General features: G+C 39.7%; 1 protein-coding gene across 1 annotated transcript in view; it reads right to left on the minus strand.

Moving 5' to 3' along the window:
* Positions 1 to 20,509, minus strand: part of SLC6A20 (solute carrier family 6 member 20) — an 817,648-nt gene that overhangs the window by 362,852 nt on the left and 434,287 nt on the right. Inside the window, exon 6 of the mRNA XM_044065525.1 lies at positions 13,011 to 13,252. Within this exon, the coding sequence (XP_043921460.1) occupies positions 13,011 to 13,252 (242 nt within the window). The remainder of the gene's footprint in view (positions 1 to 13,010; positions 13,253 to 20,509) is intronic.

Genomic DNA, 20,509 nt, shown 5'->3' on the forward strand with positions numbered 1-20,509 from the left:
CTGATTTCTCCATTTGCTGCTATTGCAACTGTCTTATCTGTACTCAGTTTCATCCCAGGTGCCTTCAGGTTTGCATCCCATTCCCCTATTCTTTGCTGAAGTTCTTGCTCAGAGTCTGCCTGTAACGCCACAACATCTGCATACAGCAACTTTGTTGATCTGTCCTCTTCAGTCTGTTTGCTCATGAAGTCCATCACCAATATGAACAACAGTGGGCTCAGACCTGAACCTTTATGCAGTGCACACCCACTCCCACTGGGAACTCTTTGGTGAGACCAAACACTGTTTGTACGTTAGTCACTGGGTCCTTGTACATATCTTTCACTAATTCTACCAATGTTTCTGGGACTTCAAACCACCTCAGGACTGCCAAAATTAGCTTTCTTGGGACCTTGACCTTGACATATGCTTTTTCCAAGTTTAGGAATGCTCACTTGGACTCTTTCTTCATCTCTAGCTTCTTCTCAACGATCTGTCTCACTGTAAACATTGGGTCAGTTGTGCTGCATCCTGATCTGAATCCAAACTGGTCATCCCCCATCTTACTTTCTACTACTCTGTGTATTCATTTATTTATCACCCTCTCCAGAACGTCCATGCAGTATGGCAGGAGTTTGATACTTCTATAGTGTCCACAGTTATGACTGTCCCCTTTGCTCTTGAACACTGGCACTAGAATGCTTATTCTCCATTCATCTGTGATACATCTTTATTTCCACACTACTATGAGTTTCTTCAGGAGCCATTTCTCCCCTATCTCACCCAACATCTTTATTATATCTGTGCCACCAGCTTTCTCTGACTTCATTTTCCTTAGTGCTGTTTTTACTTTTTCTAGGGTGGGCTCCTCCTCTTCTCTCATTATAGGCTATGTCCTTGGCAGTACAGGTTCTAAGGGGTTATCTTCATTCAGAAGCTTCTGGAAACAATCCTTCCATCTGCATTTGTTGTCTTGTTGACTGGTGAGCAGATTGTTGCTGGCATCCCTTATGAAGGGTGTCTATCTTCCTCTTGTTGTATTTGCCTTGCAACATGATAGAGTTTTTTGGGTTTACTATCAAAATGTCGAAAAAGACCTATTTTTCTGATCAAAACACTGAAAATAATGCATGAAATTTGAAATAGCTAATGTGTGTAATGTTGAATATTTCCGAACAGGATGTTTCCACCTTAATATTGAAAATATAGTAGATATAAACATAATATTCACCATACATGTATCCAATGTGCAATCTTTTTTTGTTTGTTTTCTGTTTCATTCCAGTGTATTCCACACATCACGTGAAATACATAAACCGGGTAGTTAAACCATCCAATGTCCTGCTATACATACACCACAGTAGAAGTACTTTAATCATACTAAACGTAACATACTCAATTATAAGACTGATTTATCCAAGTACCGAGATTTGTATGCACTTCTTTACAATCCAAAAATCGTTGGTACAGAAGTAGACATACATGCATACATATAGTACATACCCGTACATTAACTCAAAATGAGCAGTGTTGAGCCACCAGTTGGACAAACCTTCTCAAAGTGAATTGATCCCTTTTAGATAACAAACATCAAAATGTAGATCGTCTGTCTATCAACCAATGCCATTTAGGAGAAGCAGGCAAGCATCTTAGGGCTCTATGTTTTAAATCCTTTATGTGATTCTGTTCTAATTGGATCTCATGCAAAATATCTGTTAGGTACAACCGTTTCTTACCTAGCAAACTGACAAACATCTGTGCCAACCCTCCACACTATTTTGACTTCTAGAGTATTTTATTCTGAAGAAGTCCTTATCTTTGGAGATGAAAGCACTCAATAAATTTATTGGAGATTCTTGCCTCAGGTCTTCATCCATTTATTAACTTTTAGGGTGTCCTAACATACATGTTTCATACTGGTTCCAGAAATGGATATCAAATAAAAGTGGATTTTTTTCAAACGTTGCATTACGAATGCCGTTATGTTGAGGTCTGCCTGTAAGGTAGTTATCTCTAAAAAACACACAATAGTTTCCCTATCTGTGGCATGTCTTGCTCAGTTTCATTGAAAGTAGATAACACATCACTAGGGTTTAGAAATGCAAGAGCTGGAATTTGTTTACATACTAGAACAAAATGCATGTTAGTTCCAAAGTGTCCAGCAAGATGTCATTTTTGTATTTGTCGCCAAATAATTTGTCATAGGTGAAACCAATATCCCTTCACTTAACTCAAAGGTAAATTTTTAGTAATGCTATTGACTGCACCGTTTTCAAAGTCACACACCATTTTAGGTTGTAAGGTGCACAGAAACTGTGAACAGAGATGTAGAATATGTGTCCAAAAGTAGTCATAATTACATTTAGTTTTAGAATTGAATAAACCATATACAACTGGTACAGTTTTACCTTCTGTTCCACCCTGTAAACAGCAATGCACTGTGTACACTTGTTTACATACACTGGTACTTATTGGGAATGTAACATCAACAATGATAAAATTAGATGCACTCATAATTTCCAGGTTACTTTGCATGGTCAATATCAGTGCATTTGGAGAACATGTTCCCTACTACTGTGATTGATAATGAAAGTCCCATTTTTAATAGGTAACATTTTTGCATGTATGTCACTTAAAGCGTGAACAACTCTCACAAGTGCATTTTTACCTTTACTTCTTACTTTCCTAACTGTCTGTTTTAAGGCATCTGTATTGGGTAAAGTACCTACTACTTCAGTTGATGTACCCGCTAACACTTTGGATACAATTTTACATGGATTTCCAAAGTTCTTTCAGCTCTTCTCTTGATAGCAGTACGTACCTTACAGTTCGCACTTTAAACTCTCAGGAGCATGAAAATGTTCACTACGCTTAAGTAACTTTTCACCATTTACCAATGCCTCAGTAATGCAACGTCCTTTGCATTTATCTTTCATCTTTCTAACACAGCACCAGCAATTATGAATATCAGTACTCTTCTCAAGGTAGTACTGATATCCATCAACCAGTAACATTTTTTTTCATTTTTGAGTTAGCATTGTTTCATAGGAAACACCAGTTGTACCATGTGCACAATCACTGTTGTCATCGTGATTCATTTTGTACAGCAAAACCTATGGAAAATGCAGGATTACAGGCACTTTATATTGAATACCAGGAAAATGATCTGTCATAGATGAAATAAGCTATCCACTTACCACAAATATGGTTATATCCTCCAAATTATCACTGTTGTCATCGTGATTCATTTTGTACAGCAAAACCTATGGAAAATGCAGGATTACAGGCACTTTATATTGAATACCAGGAAAATGATCTGTCATAGATGAAATAAGCTATCCACTTACCACAAATATGGTTATATCCTCCAAATTATCAGAAATGCAATCCAGTATACTGTTTGGAATGTGTATATTTCAATACTCGAGTTACAGCCAAACCAAGAAATTTTGCTTGCACATGCACGACTCGGTGACATCATCACGTTCATGTTACCGAGTTCTTAAAGGTGAATGCACCTTATTATTCAAATACTACTAATTCAAAATTATCACAATATATCTATATTGCAGACGTTGTTTTAATTTTCGGTCATCTGAACTACATACAATATACGCTCGACATAAAGATAGTAAACTGTTTTTCTTGTGCCATCTACTGAGTCAATTTACAGAAGGTGGTAGGTGCTTCTTATGCCTTGTTCTTTGCTATTGCAACTCCTCTCTTAACCTATTTTATAGCCAGCCAATATTCCTTCCTACCTTAGTCCATCTGGTTCACTTTTATGGGAAGTGTGCTAATCAAGGTCATACTGTGACCTTGACTGGCATAACGCAGGCAATAAGAGAATGAACAAATGCCTATTTGTTTTCTTTCTTTTTTTAACCAGCAATCAGAAAAGAAACAAATGTATGTTTTTTCTTTCTTTTTTGTTGTTTGTTCCTGACTTTGTACAGATTGGCTGTGATCAGTTCCACCTAGTAATCTAGGACTATAAATTTCATTTCCACTTCTGAATGTTAGCTTTTATGTTTTATCACTTCTTCATATCAAAACGTAAGTGATCGAGCTACTGGTACAATTAACTATACTTCCAGATATTTTGTCAATGTAATCCCAAGGTAGGGATATCAATGCCCTACTTCTTGAGTTGAGAGAAATTTTTGAATGCAGCCTACATTTTAGTTTGATTTATTTTATTGCTTGAATATTCACCAAATAAGTTCAGTAATGTAAATAAATTATCCAGTCAACTTCATGTGATACTGTAAAAAGATGTCATCAGGAAATAGTAAAAGTTTTAGTGGATGACCTACCCAGCATTATTTCTTTAACTTTGAAATTCTTAACAACATTACCAGTAGTTTAAGATACACAACAAAACGTAGAGGGAACTTTAGGCAACCTTGCCTATTTCCCCTGCCTAACTTTAGGGGTTCTGGCAGGCATGTAGCCTTTAATCCTAGCTGTGGAGTAATTTTAAATATTCACTAATGACTTGTATAAGTTATGCAGAAACCTAATTTTCTTGAGTATTGCTACTATGAAGATTAAGTTAATCCTGTCAAATGCTTTCTCTGTGTCAAGACTCAGAATCAGTATACTTCTCTTTCTTGCACAAGTATCTTCTTTTAACAACATGGTCTCAGAATCTTTTTTTTAAACACTTTTATTGAATTATCACTTGTGACATAGGCAGATTTACATTTATAAAAGTAAACAAACTGTATTAACAAGTTCATGTCTACAAACATTATATTTCACTCATATTGCTATATATCATATAACCTAAGAAACATTACATAAATTATTCAGTTCCTGTCTTTTATAAACATGAAACATCTTTATTAAACCATTGCGTATGACACAGGCAATCATACATTTATATAAATGCAAGCAAACCACATAAACGCAATCCTAATTACAAGCATTTTACTTCACAGACCATACTGACACATTCCCAGTTGCAAACATTATACATCACTTAGAATCTACCCAGTCATTTGCAAACGTTACATAGCTCATTTAAGTCTTGCCTTCTTTTAAACTTCATTCCCCCTCATAAGTATTATTCTCACATTTCTCATTTATTCCTATGTAGTTTGCTCCTACCCTTTTCTAAAGATCTCAATTCCAGTTGTTTTATCTCTGTTACTATATTCACTGCTTCCACTATAGTTGGTTTAGATTTTGATTTCCATTTTCTAGTAATAGCTTTTTTGGCAGCTACCATAACTAGACACAGCAAGGCCTTACCATGTCTAGGCAATTCTGATTTTCTATCATGGCTCATAAAAATCATCTCCATCATCACATCAATCTGCCCATCCAGCATCTCCAATAGTGCATCCCACAAAGGAATCCTTAAAGTCCAACAACTCACTACACTCCCAGAAAATATGTAACCAATTACATCTTTCTTCCCCTTCATATCTCCAACATTTGCTGTCTATCTGAAGAAAAATGTATGGAGTATACTTGGGGTATAAAATATCTATGTAAATATTTCCAAGCAAAAATCCTAAATCTTCTAGATTTTGTTGTATATTTGGGAGACATACATATATCCTCCCATTGTTTCCTTGTGAATTGCTTATCCAGTCTCTCTTCCTAATCTTTTCTAACCTCCTCTGATTGATTCTTATAGTTATCATGCAATATTTCATACAGTCTACTAATTATTCCTTTTTAATGGCAGCTTCTGTTCTAGATTCTACTAAAAACTGTACTAGTGTTGGTCTTTCATTTAGGACTCTCCTATTCCTTTCTCTTTGCATATACTCTGTTATCAATACTTGATAGGGAAGGCAATCTCCAGCCTCCAGTCCAAATAAATTCTTGATGTCTTCTCATTCTGTCATCTTTCCCTCTCTGTTTATTTGGTACCAGTACCTTGGCTCCTTTGCCAGTTTCCTCCAATAAATTCCAGCCTCCTCTTGTCTATTGTCTATATCCCTAATTGCAGTCATCTCTATCGGCAGAATCTCCCTTCTCTTCTTAGTTCTTAGAATACTTTCTGCTTCTTTATAGATATAATATTATGTATGATTATTGTTATTCCCCATAAAAGTCTGCATCCAAAATGCCAGTCTCTCCTTGTTTCTTGAGCTTCCCCTGTTTCATCATCATCCATTTCCACTTTGAATTACAGTTTTCTGTTTGTGCTGTGCAGAGGAGCCTTAACTGTGTAGCTCAGAAATTCCCCTTCAAATCGGGTAATCCAAATCTGCCCTATTCTGCTAGAAGAATCAGCTTATCCCACTTGACTGTTGCTGTCTATCCCTCACAGATAAAGTCCATGAGCTCTTTATTAATTGCTATCCACAACTTATGGTCTCAGAATCTTGTCCCCTGGTCTACCATCCTCCCACAAATGTACACTTATCTCAGTTTATTAATTCTTGTATTAGTTTTGAATTTTTTTCTGTGAATATAGTCATAAAATGTCTGTACTCATGATTAAGGCTAGAAGTGGATCTGTAAAAGGACAGCAATAGGGGCTCTTTACCTTCTATCTTCTACCTTCTCCACCTCTCTTTGGTTTGAGAAATATCTTGACTTTCCAATATATGATTGAACAACTGTATTTATGCATGTAAAACTTTGTCCTTTATTGTGTTCACTTTACTAAGATATAAAGGTCCATGAAAACATTGGTTTCTGAAGATATGGGTACAGAGCACCAACAATTTTCCTTGGGAATCATGCTAATTCAGCACACACCATATATGATGTGCAGTTTTTCTGTGTTAACCTGGGACTTATATTCTGCATATGGCATAAAGTGTACCGTGTAGTCTGAAAAACACTCATTAGTATAGCCTTACATAATGTTTTGTATCATCTAGTGCCAGAGAAAAACTTGGATCTATTCAGAAAAGCTTCAGGAACTGTAATTGTTATTTATTGCAGGTTACTTAGAGTTGACCTCCCAATCAAGGAATATCTGATTCAGTCCTACCTGAAAGTCTATCCCTGGAATGCACTGTTGGGAGAGCAAAGACCTGATCTGGGAATATAATGCTGCAGTAAGTACCAGTAATAGAAAAATGTATAGATTAAATATGTAAACGCTATCATATATCTCTTTAGCTCTTCCTGCTCCATTCGCCCTACGGGCTCATTCCGCTCCCCTACCCTGCCACCAATTCCCACCCGTCCCCAGTACTTCTACCTTTATTTGAACCCTAAACCCCTCTCTCTCTATCAACCAATCACCTCCTCTACAGCCCCAACCCCTTTTCCTACCTACCTATCTCAGTCACTCCTCCTCTCCCACCTAACTCCCTAATTCATCTCCCACTACTATAGCTTTACACATATCCACCATGCCTGGACTCCTACCTCAAACCATTCTCACCCCAACTATCTGCATTTTATTCTTACTCCCTTTATATCTCACTACCTCCTACTCCCACAATCTACACCACCCACCCTTCCTATCCTATCCCCCACTCCAATTCTCCCTTCTTATCACTCAAAAACACACTTCCACAACATATCCGCTACACTAGTTCAACCCAATCCACTCAACTACTTCAAAATAAAATTATTTACACTCTCAACTAAGTGCTACAAACCTAAGTTAATACTTTACTTCCCACAACTACTAAACACCAAATCAAAAATACTACTACCCTTCCTCAACTACCTCTGCTTAGCTGGAGACATGCATCCAAATCCTGGACCAAACACTACGTGTACTGCTAATCTCCCTACCTCAAACTATAAATCTAACCATAAATACCTCAAATTCTTCACCATTAATGCACAAAGTTTAAGAAATAAAGTAAAATTCCATGCCTGGTTGGACTACAACCAACCCAACATTGTAGCCATTACAGAAACATGGCTAAAACCTCACATGAGTGACTCTAAAATCCTTCCTCCTGGATTTCAATTCCTCAGACATGACCGCCCAAACAGAAAAGTTGCTGGGGTAGCCTTAATCTACTCTAACCTACTATTCATCACTCCTTACCCTAATCCTATCCCCACATTCAATAATGCAGAACTAGTAACAGGCCTGCTAAAAGTAAATAACAACAAAAGCATTTGTATCATTGCTCACTATAGCCTCCCTGATAACAACACAACTACACTGGAGGACATACTCCTCTGGACCTTGACCAATATTAAGCATGAGACCTATATACTTGGAGATGTAAACATTGATTGGAATAAAATCGATAACCCCAATCCCACCATATCCATCAATCTATTTAACTATACACAAATTACTAACTCCATTACCAGGCCCAATAAAACAAGCCCCCCAGGTACCACACTAGACTGGATCCTAGCTTCCCATCCCAATAAAAACTTAAACTCTGGCATCACACCCGACCCTATAGGAGACCACTTGCCAGCATTTATCTACCGAGCTACCTACTCCTCTCATCACCTACACCAAGTCATCTACACACATAACCTCACAAACTTTGACCCAACTACCTTCTCTGACTCCCTGAAACAAACAAATTGGAACCCACTAAAAACCCTTCCTCTAGATAATGCCATAGAATTTTTCAACTCCTCCTTCTTAAACATCCTCAACTCCCTTGCGCCACCAAGAACAAAAAGAGTAAAAACCAAATCCACCCCTTGGCTAACCAAAGATACCAAAAAACTTATACTACAAAGAGACAAATCCTGGAAAACATACCATCAAAACAAGCAGCCTGAAACTTTTCTTAAATATAAACAACTCTGCAACCTTGCTAAAAAACGCATCATCAGAGACAAAAAGTCCTACTATTTTAACCTCCAATCTAACCAATCTAAAAGCCCAAAAGAATTCTGGAACTCAATTAACTCTTGTCTCAACCCAGGTACCAAAACAACCCTTGACCTGACACCAGCAAATCTGACCCTGAAATAGCCTCTCTATTCAACTCCTTCTTCACTAACTCCATAGCTGAACTGACCAAAACTTTCCCTAACAATAACCCCTACCCTCAATCCACCCTTTCGTCATCACCACCTACAACAGCCTCCGCTCCCAACCCTCCCCTTATATTCAACCTTAAACCCAACTCAACATCCTATATAAAAAATTACTCTCCAAATTAAAACCTTGCTCCAATGCCCCTGATAATATCCCATCATCCTTCCTAAAAATAGCCGCAGATGGTATCGCTCTTCCAATTAGCATCCTGATCAAAGATCCATGCTAGAATCATATGTTCCCAAATTATGGCACACTGCCTTCATTCTACCTCTCCATAAAGGAGGCAAAAACAATAACATATCCAACTTCTGCCCCATAGCCATCCTCTCCCCAGTTTCCAAACTACTAGAAAAATGCATTCACATTCAGCTCATGCCATTCTTAGTCAATAACCAACTAATCACTCCAACCCAACACGTCTTCCTTCCAGGCCATAGTACAACCACTGCACTTCTCGCCTTCCTAGAGACAATAAATCTTGCCCGGGACTCTGGAAAAATAGTTTCTACTGTTCTTCTAGATTTGTCCAAGGCATTCGACACCCTCTCCCACATCCATCTCCTAAACCATCTCTCCAACCTTAATCTCTCCCAGAATACCTTATCCTGGTTCTCTAGCTACCTCTCCAATAGATCTCAAGCTGTAAAATGGGGGACAGGCACCTCAACCTTCCTTCCCACCCCCACTGGGATTCCCCAAGGATCTATACTCAGTCCAATGCTGTTTAACATCTTTATTAACAATTTCCATGAAGCCATACCCAATACCAAAATTGTACAATAGATGATTCCACATTAATCTGCAGTGCCACCAACCTCCCAGAGCTGCAGACACTGACCCAAGCTGCTTTCTCCATCACTGAAAATTGGATGCTTCAGAATCACCTCTCACTAAATGCCAGTAAATCCAAAATACTATTATTCTCTCCCTCAAAAGCTTCCCCTCTTGATAAAAACTCATTCCAGATCATTAGCCAAAACAACTCCACTATAGAGGTTGTTCCCTTTGCCAGACTACTTGGGATCACTATTGATGAACACCTGAAATTTGGCACTCACATCCAGCAAAACATTAAGAAAACCCATGTAAAACTTGGTATGCTATACAGGAACATCCAATTTCTCTCTCCTTCCACCAGACAAACACTTGCCACTACCTATCTACTCCCCTCACTAATGTATGGCACTCCTCTATTAACTAACTTATCTGCCACACTCACTTCAAAATTGGAAGACTGTTATAATAAGATTTCTAAATTTGTCACCAAAGCCAAATACTCCTCCCATCACTGTATTGCCCTTAATTTGTTACACTGGCTTGAACTCTCCAACCAACTATCTTTAGATTACCACAGCCCACAAACTAATCTTTCAATTCTCTAAGTGCCCTGCACTATGCAACATCCTTCTCCCCTACACCCATCAGAGAACTCTCAGATCCACTCACCAAAACTTAATCTGTGTCCAAAAACCCAATCACCCCACAGGCCAACTCCTGCTATCCTTTTCCTTAACAAAAAAAATGGAATTCTCTTCCTTCATCTCTAAGGACCTGTGCAAACTTTGAAAACTTTAAATCTCAATTACATTCCTACCTTTACTCTAACAGAAAATGCAACTGCATTCTCCCCACCTAGTCCTATACTTCTCTCTCCACCTCTAAACCCCTCTCCAGCTATGATTACTAGCCTCTCTAGCTATGATCTATAGGCAGCCTCACATATGTACATATTGTAAATATCAAATTTGTACCATGTACCTAAGAATTTACACCTGTTCTCTAACATGAAGTGGAATTGTAAATTGTTCATTAATAATATTGTGCCTGTATCTAAGGGTAACATGTACCTAAGAAATTACACCTGCTCCCTGGCATGAAACATAATTGTAAATTGTTCTTCTTTTCTATATTGCATCTGCATCTAAACTTTGTAACATGGAGCTTTTTTCCCTGGGCCTCCACTGAAAACGAGCACTCTGAGCCCAGTGGACCTCCCCGGTCATCAAACTGGAAATAAATAAAATAAATAAATGTATAGAATAAACATCCCCTTACAATCAGAACAAGTTAGTTATCAACTTCCTTTTAAAATAATCTCGTCACATGAGGGAAGTAGAAAATGTCAATAAGAGGTTGCAGCTCCTTGAAGATGAGTAGACCACAGGCTTGATAATCAGACCTACAAATCTATAAACATCTCTAAACTATGCCAACAGTTTCTAATTATGACATGGAGGAAAAAAAGGAGCCAAATAGAGTAAGCAGAACCTAAGGGTCATTTATAGCATCCTGCCATCTCAAAAACCCTCTGATGACTATCATTCAAACTTGCACTAAAAATAAATTTTGATTTCATCTTGGTTAACAGGCTACTGAATTTATAACAGGTAAAGCATTTGCTTTAGTTTTAGAGCAATAAAATAATATTATTATCACTCAAAAAGTAACATTATGCAGGTAGGAACAGAACATAGCAAAAAGAGTTTGCAACCACTGTTATGTGCAAAAGCCTCCAGAATGAGAAAGGGAAGCAACCAACATTCTGCTTGGTTTCTTATTTTCTTCTCTAGCCCATTGCTTTTGCATATCCCAAAACAGCAGTGCCAGAGTCACAAGCAAATAATCAGTTAAATCCTTAGACTGGGAGAATGACAAAGCTTTACTGTGGTATAAATAAAGGAAACAGGAAGTTATTTTTAAATTCCAGATTTGTTTGCACAGTTTGTTACATTCAGGTTAAATATTCCTCAGCTGTTTTAGCTGTGTAAAATGACTGATAAGTGAGAATCATTTCTAAAAAAAAAAAAAAACAAAGAAACTAGTGTTCTTAAAATTTGGTTGATGAGCTCATTCACAATAATTTCCAAAAATCATGAAACCCAGGTATTGTTCCAAAGCAACAAACCTTTATTTGTCACAGACAAGCAATCCTCAGTAACAAAAATCAGAAATATTTTAACAATGATAAACATATCAGCTTTTATATACTTAGAATTAGGTGTGGAAAATATACATATTGTTTAATTTTACCAGACTATTTGTGGCAAACGGTATAAACAGGGCGATAAAAGGGCAGGTTTTGTAAAATTCAGAAAAAATGCACTTTTATGGCTCTGTTTATACTGTTTGCCATGGATAGGCTGGTTTAAAATTAAACAATAATGTAAACTCTCATTTAACTGGCACCCATGGGGATTAGTAGATGCTAGATAACTATAGTTTCTGGTTGCTAGAGAGTTACTATTAAAAATAGGCCTGACTAATACTGTACCATATATTATTTGTTTGGTTTGACTTGTTCCCAGATTGGGGAGAGAGCATTCCCATCTTCCTTTTTACAACTCTAAAACACTAAAAATGTAAGGTATGTTTCTGCAGGGGAAAACAGAAAGTGCATCACATGAAAACTGTACTGGATTTCTTCAATAATTTTTTGTCAGTTGCTTTAGAGTGCCGGCTGCTTGAGTTCTGGTTAACTGAGGGTTTACTGTACATATATTTTACACACCTACTTCTAAATATATAAAAGTTGATATGTTTAACATTATTAAAGTAAAATGTATTTTTACTAGTGTTCTACCATAGGGATTGTTTTAAAATTTCAAATGTATAGAATTAACAGATCTCTTGTCTGTGATGAATAAAGGCTTGTTGCTTTGGAACACTACCCGGGTTTTATTATTTTTGGAAATTATTGTGACTGAGCTCATCAACAAAGCTTTAAGACCACTAGTTTCTTTGTTTTGTATTTTTTCCACAACACTCGTGGTGGTGAGGTTGGAACTAGATAGATTCCTGTGCTTGTTCATTTTTTTATAATCCACTCTAAATAAGAACCAATCATTTAATAAGACAAATCAAAATAAATTAGGATTAGGACTATAATAAAAATGCATTGCTACAACCCAAAATGTTATTACACAAAATGTGAAAACACACTGATGAGTCATAAGTGCTGGACTCCTGTGATATTTATAATAGTGGCACACTCCTGCGTTAGTTACTGACTTTTCTGTTACAAAATAAATGACTTATATACTAAGTACATATTCACCTCACAGCTGCTCCTGCCTCCACTTACCTGTCAATGCAGTGTTCATAGTTGTATGTTGCTTTGAATCCATAAATAGAGAAAGTTACAATGCTAGCAAATATGGATGTACCACTGTTGATTAAGGATACCATAATGGCATGTTTTTCAAAGTTTGTATTGGGTGGGTTGTAGCTGGCAAATGCAATTAGGCTCCCAAAGCCCAAACCAAGAGAAAAAAAGATTTGAGTAGCAGCATTGATCCAAGCTTTTGGATTCATAAGTTCCTCAATCTGTAGTAAGAGAATAATAAAAAAAAATGTTAAAATAATCTTTATGGAAAGCAAGAAGGGGATAAAGTAATGTTTCCAGAATTAATTGTGCAGAGAGACTTTTACAATTCGGTTGTTTTAGTTTTGCTGACCAACCCTTCCTTTACTTAATGCTGACCACATTTTTGTCTACTGCAGATAATGAATAAAATATAGTATCCTTTGAACAGTTGCAGAGGTACTGAATTTAGAATATAAAAATATTGTGGACAAAACTGCCTATCATACATCAATATGGTTAATTTAGTTCAAACATTAAGCCTCTTCATTTAAATGTTACTCCATATGGCCTTATGGTTAAGGTGTTTGCCTTACAAACACAAGGTGCAGGGTTTGAGTCTCACAAGGGATAATTGGCTAGGCTTAAAATGGCTCGCAAGGGCAGTTAGCCTAGTACTAATCTATGAATCTATGAATCATATCTAACTGGCTGCTGGAAAGGTATGTAAATCACAAAGAAGGCACGATGAAAATGTGTACTTAAAAAAATATGAATTACCATAAACCGATATTTCCTGACAGTTTGTAGAAGTGATAAACATCACTATAACATATAACATGTATCAGTGTCTCAACCAACAAGCCCCTAAGGCAAAATATATCTAAACCAAATGTCTTGGTCACAGGTGACTCCATAGTGGGATACACAGATGTCCCCCTCACTAGGCTGGACAAAGAGAAGGTCATGGTCAGCTGCCTGTCTGGTGCCAGAATTTGCCAAATCACGCATGCACTCGTCTGTCAACAACAAGTACTGTTATGACTCTGTCATAGGTTCATAGGTTCATAGGTAGGTACTAGGCTATTGGCCCTAGGGCCTATATAAGCCTAGCCAAAGGTACCCTGGCTTTCACCACCCAAGAAAATTATTTTCCTGTGCCACTGTTGAGCAGAGTCACAGAAGTGATCCCCGGGGTGAATTTCCTATCTCCCATCCAATCATCAAGATTTTTCTTGAACAGTGCTAATGAGGAGCTTTGTTTGATATAGATAGGTAGTTTGTTCCAGAGTATGGGAAGTCTCTGGGACAGGAATCTATCCCTCCAGCATGTTCTGTTTATTGTGGTGACGAGGTTTAGGTCCCTAGAATGTGTAGCTCATAGGGATTGGGATTTATTTAAGTGGAGCATGTCTAAAAGCTCTGGGTTTGACATAGCTTTGTGTGTTAGGCAGAGATTGCCTCTGAGTAGGCGATATGCAATGGAGTAAAGCTGCAGTTTTTTGAGACGGTCTGCATAGGGCATCTCTTTGAGGCCGGTAATCCTCTTTGTGAGGTATTTCTGTGGCCTTACCAGTTGTTGTAGATGTCTTGTGAGGTACATACCAAAAGGGGCATTGTACTCTATAATGGGTATAATGAGTGACGAGTAGAGGGGAACAATGACCTCTTTTTTTCTGGATGAGAAACCTTTTGTGATGAGGTGTGCCACATAGAAGGATTTCCTGACTACTGTGGTGATGTGATTATCAAAGGAGAGACTACTGTTCACCTGTGTCCTAAGGTCTCATCACACTTTCAGTGTTAAGTAGACTACCACCTATGTGGTAGTTCATGGGTACTGACTTTTTACCAAAAGGAATGACAATGCACTTTTTGGCATTGAGCTTGAGGCCATGACTTTGACACCAGGCATCTGTCTCAGCAAGGCCCTTTTGTAGGATGTCCTCATCTTTTGGAGTTTTGATTATGGCTCCTAGTTTGCAGTCATCTGCGAACTTCGTTAGCCAAAGACCTTCTGTGTTGGCCTGTACTTCAGAGAAGTAGATACCAAACAGGAGAGGACCCAGGACTGAACCCTGTGGTACTCCACTTGTCACTGGTCTGAAGCTGGATTTGGAGTCTGCTACTTTCACAGTGTGGGTTCTGTCAGTGAGCCAGTTAGCAACCCATCTTGTGACATAGGGATTTATACCTAGTTTAGTGAGTTTATCTATAATTCCAGAGTGGGGGATGGTGTCAAAAGCCTTGGCGAGATCTAGATAGGCTGTGTGAACCACCTTACCCTCATCTACGGCTTTGTTGACTGCTTCAAAGAAGTCTATCAGGTTTAGGAGACATGATCTGCCTTTTACAAACCCGAACTGGGTGGGGTCCTGAGTTTGGAGATTACCAATGTCATTGTTTATAAGTTCCACGATGATACACTCCATAGCCTTGCAGACCAGGCTCGTTAGGCTAATGGGGCGGTAGTTTCTGGGGTCTGTGGTGGCTCCCCCTTTGTGGAGTGGGATAACTGTCGCTGTGCGCCATTCAGTGGGCACATAGCCTGAGGTGAGGCTATGATTGAACATGGTACTTAGGTGGGGTGCCAGTTCGTTCTGTAGTTTATGTATGTAGAACACAGCCTGGGATGTCGTCAGGTCCCATGGATGCTGTGTTCTTGGCTTTGGATAGTGTGTTTTTTACCTGTGCAGCCGTGATTACAGGAACTTTGCATTCTTCTGGTATAGAGATGGGCCCCTTAGGGGATGACAGAAGGGTAAAGTTAGCACTGAACCTATCTGCCAGGATGTTGGCAATATCCGTTGGTTCTGTATATTTAGTGCCATTGTGCTGTAACTCAGAGCAGATCTGAGTGTTGCCATTGAGATTCTTGACATAGCTATAGAATGCTTTGTGGTTGTCTTTAGAGTCAGTGGCAATTTTGTTTTCATAACTAGCTTTGGAGGATTTTATGAGGGATCTCAGCTTCTTACTGAAGCTGACCAGGGAGTTTCTCCAATCATGGGATTTTACTCTTATTTGCAACAGTTTCTTTCTTCTGTTGTAGGGTTTGTTTACGGCAGGGGACCACCAGATTGGCTTCCTTTTTTTGGAGGATAGCATCTTGGTTCTGTTAGGGATTGCACGATCCATGCACTCATGTAAGTGCTTATAAAGTGCATTTGTGTAGGATTCAGCAGTCATACCTCTATTGTCCGTCAGCATGGGTGTCGTGAAGTTTGCCACTTCTGTCTTAAGAAGCGTGAAGTTGGCCTTGGAGAAATTTTTTACTGTGATTTTCCTAATGGGGGGTGGGGGAGGGATATGGATGTCTAGGGTGATTAGCTTATGGTCGGATCTGACCAACGAGGAATTGACCTCTTGTGTGGAGCACCGGTTGCCCATGTTGGTAATAACCAGGTCTAGGATATTGCTGCCCCTGGTGGGGGTGTGGATAAGTTGATCCATGGCATTGGAATTTATGAATTCCAGAAAATGTTGAGCACAAGAGTTGGTACATGAGTAGTTTTCCCAGTTAATGGTAGGGTAGTTGAAATCGCCCATTATTAGGGTGTTAGGTTGTACCCTAATATTTTCCAGTGTATTAAGAAATGAGGAGTGGGAATCCTGGGGCATGGTGGGGGATCTGTAGCAAGCTACAATTTGGATTGCGGTCTTGCCCAGAGTTAGTTGCACTTGGATAATCTCGGATGCATTATGCTGAGCAACTAGCCTGGAGGTGTGGATATCCTTAATGAATATGGACACACCTCCACCTTTAGTGTTTCGGTCCAGGTTAGGTGGCCGAAAGGTGTGGTATGAATTATAGCCTGGTAATGCAGGGGTACTCTCTGGAGCCTTGAACCAGGTCTCTGTCACTGCACAGATGTCGATGTTCTCCATTTTAAGGAGTGCCTCGAGAGAGTGCATTTTGAGGTTTAGACCTCTAGCATTGGGTAGCAATACCCTCAGATTCTTCTTGCCTGTACCTACCTGTTAGGGTGGTGAATTTGTCATTTGAACCTTGCCTAAAAAAGGCACTATAGTGGTGGCTAGAGCATTAGCCAGTATCCGGAATCCCAGGGGCGACAGGTGCAGGCCATCTCTGGCAAAGCATTGTGGCCTGTCGATCATGTCATCCCAGGCAGACAGATACTGGGTCCCCTTAGAATAACACCAGAAGCTTAGCCAGTTGTTGAAGTCAATCATTTTGTACTTGTACTGTGGTATCATTCTGGGTGATGGCAGGATGCTACTCAGGGCTAGGGTCATACCTGCCTGGGCTACAAGATCGGACAGCTCCTCCATGTCCCTTTTCATCTAGTCCAAGGAGGTACGTCTCAGGTCATTCACACCAACATGGACAATGACAGAGTCATATTTGTACTTGTTGTGGAGTGACCTGAGTGCATGCGTTATGTGGTGGATCCTGGCACCCGACAGGCAGCTGACAGTAACTTTTTCCTTGTTTAGCCTGGTGAGTGGAACATCAGTGTGCCTGACTATAGAGTCACCTATGACTAGAGTGTTGGGTACGTTGCTATGCCTTATGGGCTGTGGTTGAGTGGCACACTAAGTTTGTGGGCTATGTGTCATTTGGATTGTGTTGGGGGGGTGGAGGTTGCTTGTGCTTCTGCTTTGGAGGTCCCTGTTGCTTGGGCAGGTTTTTACTGAGAGCCTCCGTGAATGTAGGTGTGTGTTTTGTGTTTCTATGTGTGTGTTTTGGTGGTGTAGGTTTTGAGGGACTATGTGCTGAGTGTGGTGTGGTGCAAGTGTTTACCTTCTCCTCTTGACTGTCTAGTCCATTCTTGGGTGAAGAGAGCTTTGCTTCCAGTTTGGCTATATAAGCGCATCTCTCACAGGTTGTAGTGTTGGGTGGTAGGAGGAGAGGGTTGTCTGTGTACATGAGGCAGTTACTGCATTACCCCAAGATGCCCAGATTCATCAGGTATCAGGAGAAAACACCGGGGTCATAGCCCATGTTGGAGGGAATGACTTGAGACGTACCTCACTGGACTATATGAAGAGAGACATGATGGAACTTTCAGATTATGTGTCTCAGACAGGTATGTCCCTAGTCCTAGGCAGCATTCTTTCCTCACCCAGGATGATGCCTCAATACAAACAAAAAATTATTAACTTCAACAATTGGCTTAGATTCTGGTGTCAGTCCAGGGGGATCCAGTATCTGACAGCCTGGAATGATATGGTTGACAGACCACGCTGCTTTGCCAGAGATTGTCTTCATTTGTCGCCTCTAGGCTTTAGGTTGCAGGCAAAGGTACTTGCCTCCTCCATAGTGCCATTTTTAGGCAATGTCATAAGGACAAAATTCCCGATGTAAAAATATCCTCCAGAAACAAACTCAGGGTTATGCTGCTTAATGTTAGGAGTCTAAATCAGAAATTGCACTCACCTGAAGCACTTCTTACCTTTAAAGAAGTTGATGTCTGCGCAGTCACAGAGATATGGCTCAAGGCCTTACAGATTGCCCCATTCATGCAGGGCTATAATACCTTCCACAAGTTCAGACCACAAAATGAGCGTGAAAAAAAGGGGAGGAGGAGTATACATCTTCATTAAAGACAACTACACCTCTAGAATGGTTAAACAGTATGACTCCCTAGAGTTACACCGAGTTCGATGAACTGTAGGAAAGACCCCCCCCTCCACATCATTCTTAGCTATAGGTCCCCCACCATGAACTATGAAAGCCACACAGCCTACCTGGATGTACTTTAGTCACTCTCAGTACAGCCAAATATCCTGGTCATTGGTGACTATAATTATCCTTCCTTCGATTGGGTAACATATATGAGCACAAACACACTCTCCCAAAGGTTCCTGGACTTTGTAACACAAACGCTCTGGAGCAGATAGTCAGCACCCCCACAAGGGGCTCTAATATCCTTGGCATAGTGCTCACCAACATGGGGGATCGCTGCACCACCCAATGTGTGGGGCTCTCCTTGGTAAAGTCCAGTCATAAATCAGTCTCGTTCAAAGTAATGATCGTACCCGACCCACCCTCAGGAGCAAAAAGGATAAAAAAACTTCTCCAAAGCAAACTATAGTGTACTGAGTGATGGCATCAATAGTTTCAGAGCCCCTGCCAACAATGACAGCAATGACCCCTATACTGAGGTGGACACAAATGCCCTGTATAAATACCTATATAAATGCATGGACTCAGCTGTACCAGAATGGATCAAGATCCTCCTGAAAAAATAACTCAACCTGGTGGGCATCCAGCATAAATAGGTTATACAATAAGAGAAAGAAACTGCTATCAAAACACAAGAAGGAATGGTTCCAGCAAAGGTAGAACTCCCTCCAAAGCATAAACAAGCAGATTGAACATCTTGTAAAGTCCTCTAAGACTAATTATGAAACTAAATTAGCATCCCTAGCTAAGGAAAATCACAAAGCATTTTTTAGCTACATCTGAAATCTAAAAGGGAAGGTTCAACTTTGTGCTGCATTAGCTGTGGATGGTACCAGTTATACTGAACTTGAGGACATCGCCAACCTGCTAACAGACTGGTTTGGTGAAAACTTCATGCCCCTGTCCCCAACAGTCAGATCCCATAACTTACCTGTCACCGGTCCTCTGCCTAGTTTCTCCAAAGAGCAGGTCATAGCCTCACTCTCCAAGTCCAAAAACACAGCCTCTATGGGACCAGACAAAATCCCAGGCTGCTTATTAAATAGTCTAAAACAGGAGTTACCGGAACTGCTGAGCACATTCTTCAATTTCAGTCTAAGCGCCGGTTTTGTCCCAGCTCAGTGAAAAGCAGCAACTATAATCCCCTTGCACAAGGGGGTCCCACAACTGACCCTGGGACCTATAGATCTATAAGCCTAACCAGCCTTATCTGCAAGGCCATGGAGAGAATCATCATGAACCTTATCAATAAAGATATAGGTGACCTTCAAACTCTTGACCCAAAGGGCAGATCTTGCCTGATAAACCTGGTGGACTTCTTTGAGAATGTCACCAAGGCCCTGGATGAAAGCAAATCAGTTCACATTGCCTATCTCAACCTAGCCAAGGCCTTTGACACAATACCTCACTCAGGCACCATCGAGAAACTTACCAAGGTGGGGATCAACTTTTACGTCACTAGATGGGTTGCCAGCTGACTCACAAACAGAACACATACAGTCAAAATTGTGGATGCCACCTCTACTAGCAGACCTGTTAACAGTGGTGCTCCACAAGGATCTGTGCTAGGCCCCCTACTGTTTGGTATCTATTTTTCAGAACTCCAGGGGAAAATAAATGTTCTATGGCTTAACAAGTTTGCTGATGACTGTAAACTGGGTGCAATCATTGAATCCTCCAAAGATGTCAACATACTAAAAAATGGGCTTACACAGACAAATGTTTGGTGTCAAATCCACAGACTTAAACTAAATGCAAAAAATGCATTATCATCCCCTTTGGCAAAGGAGATATCCCTGCTAATTACAACATTAATAATACCCCCCAAGTTCAAACCCAGTGGTGAAAG

The sequence above is a fragment of the Protopterus annectens genome, chromosome 3.part0, assembly GCF_019279795.1.
Source record: "Protopterus annectens isolate FY-2018-M chromosome 3.part0, PAN1.0, whole genome shotgun sequence".
Taxonomy (NCBI): domain Eukaryota; kingdom Metazoa; phylum Chordata; order Ceratodontiformes; family Protopteridae; genus Protopterus; species Protopterus annectens.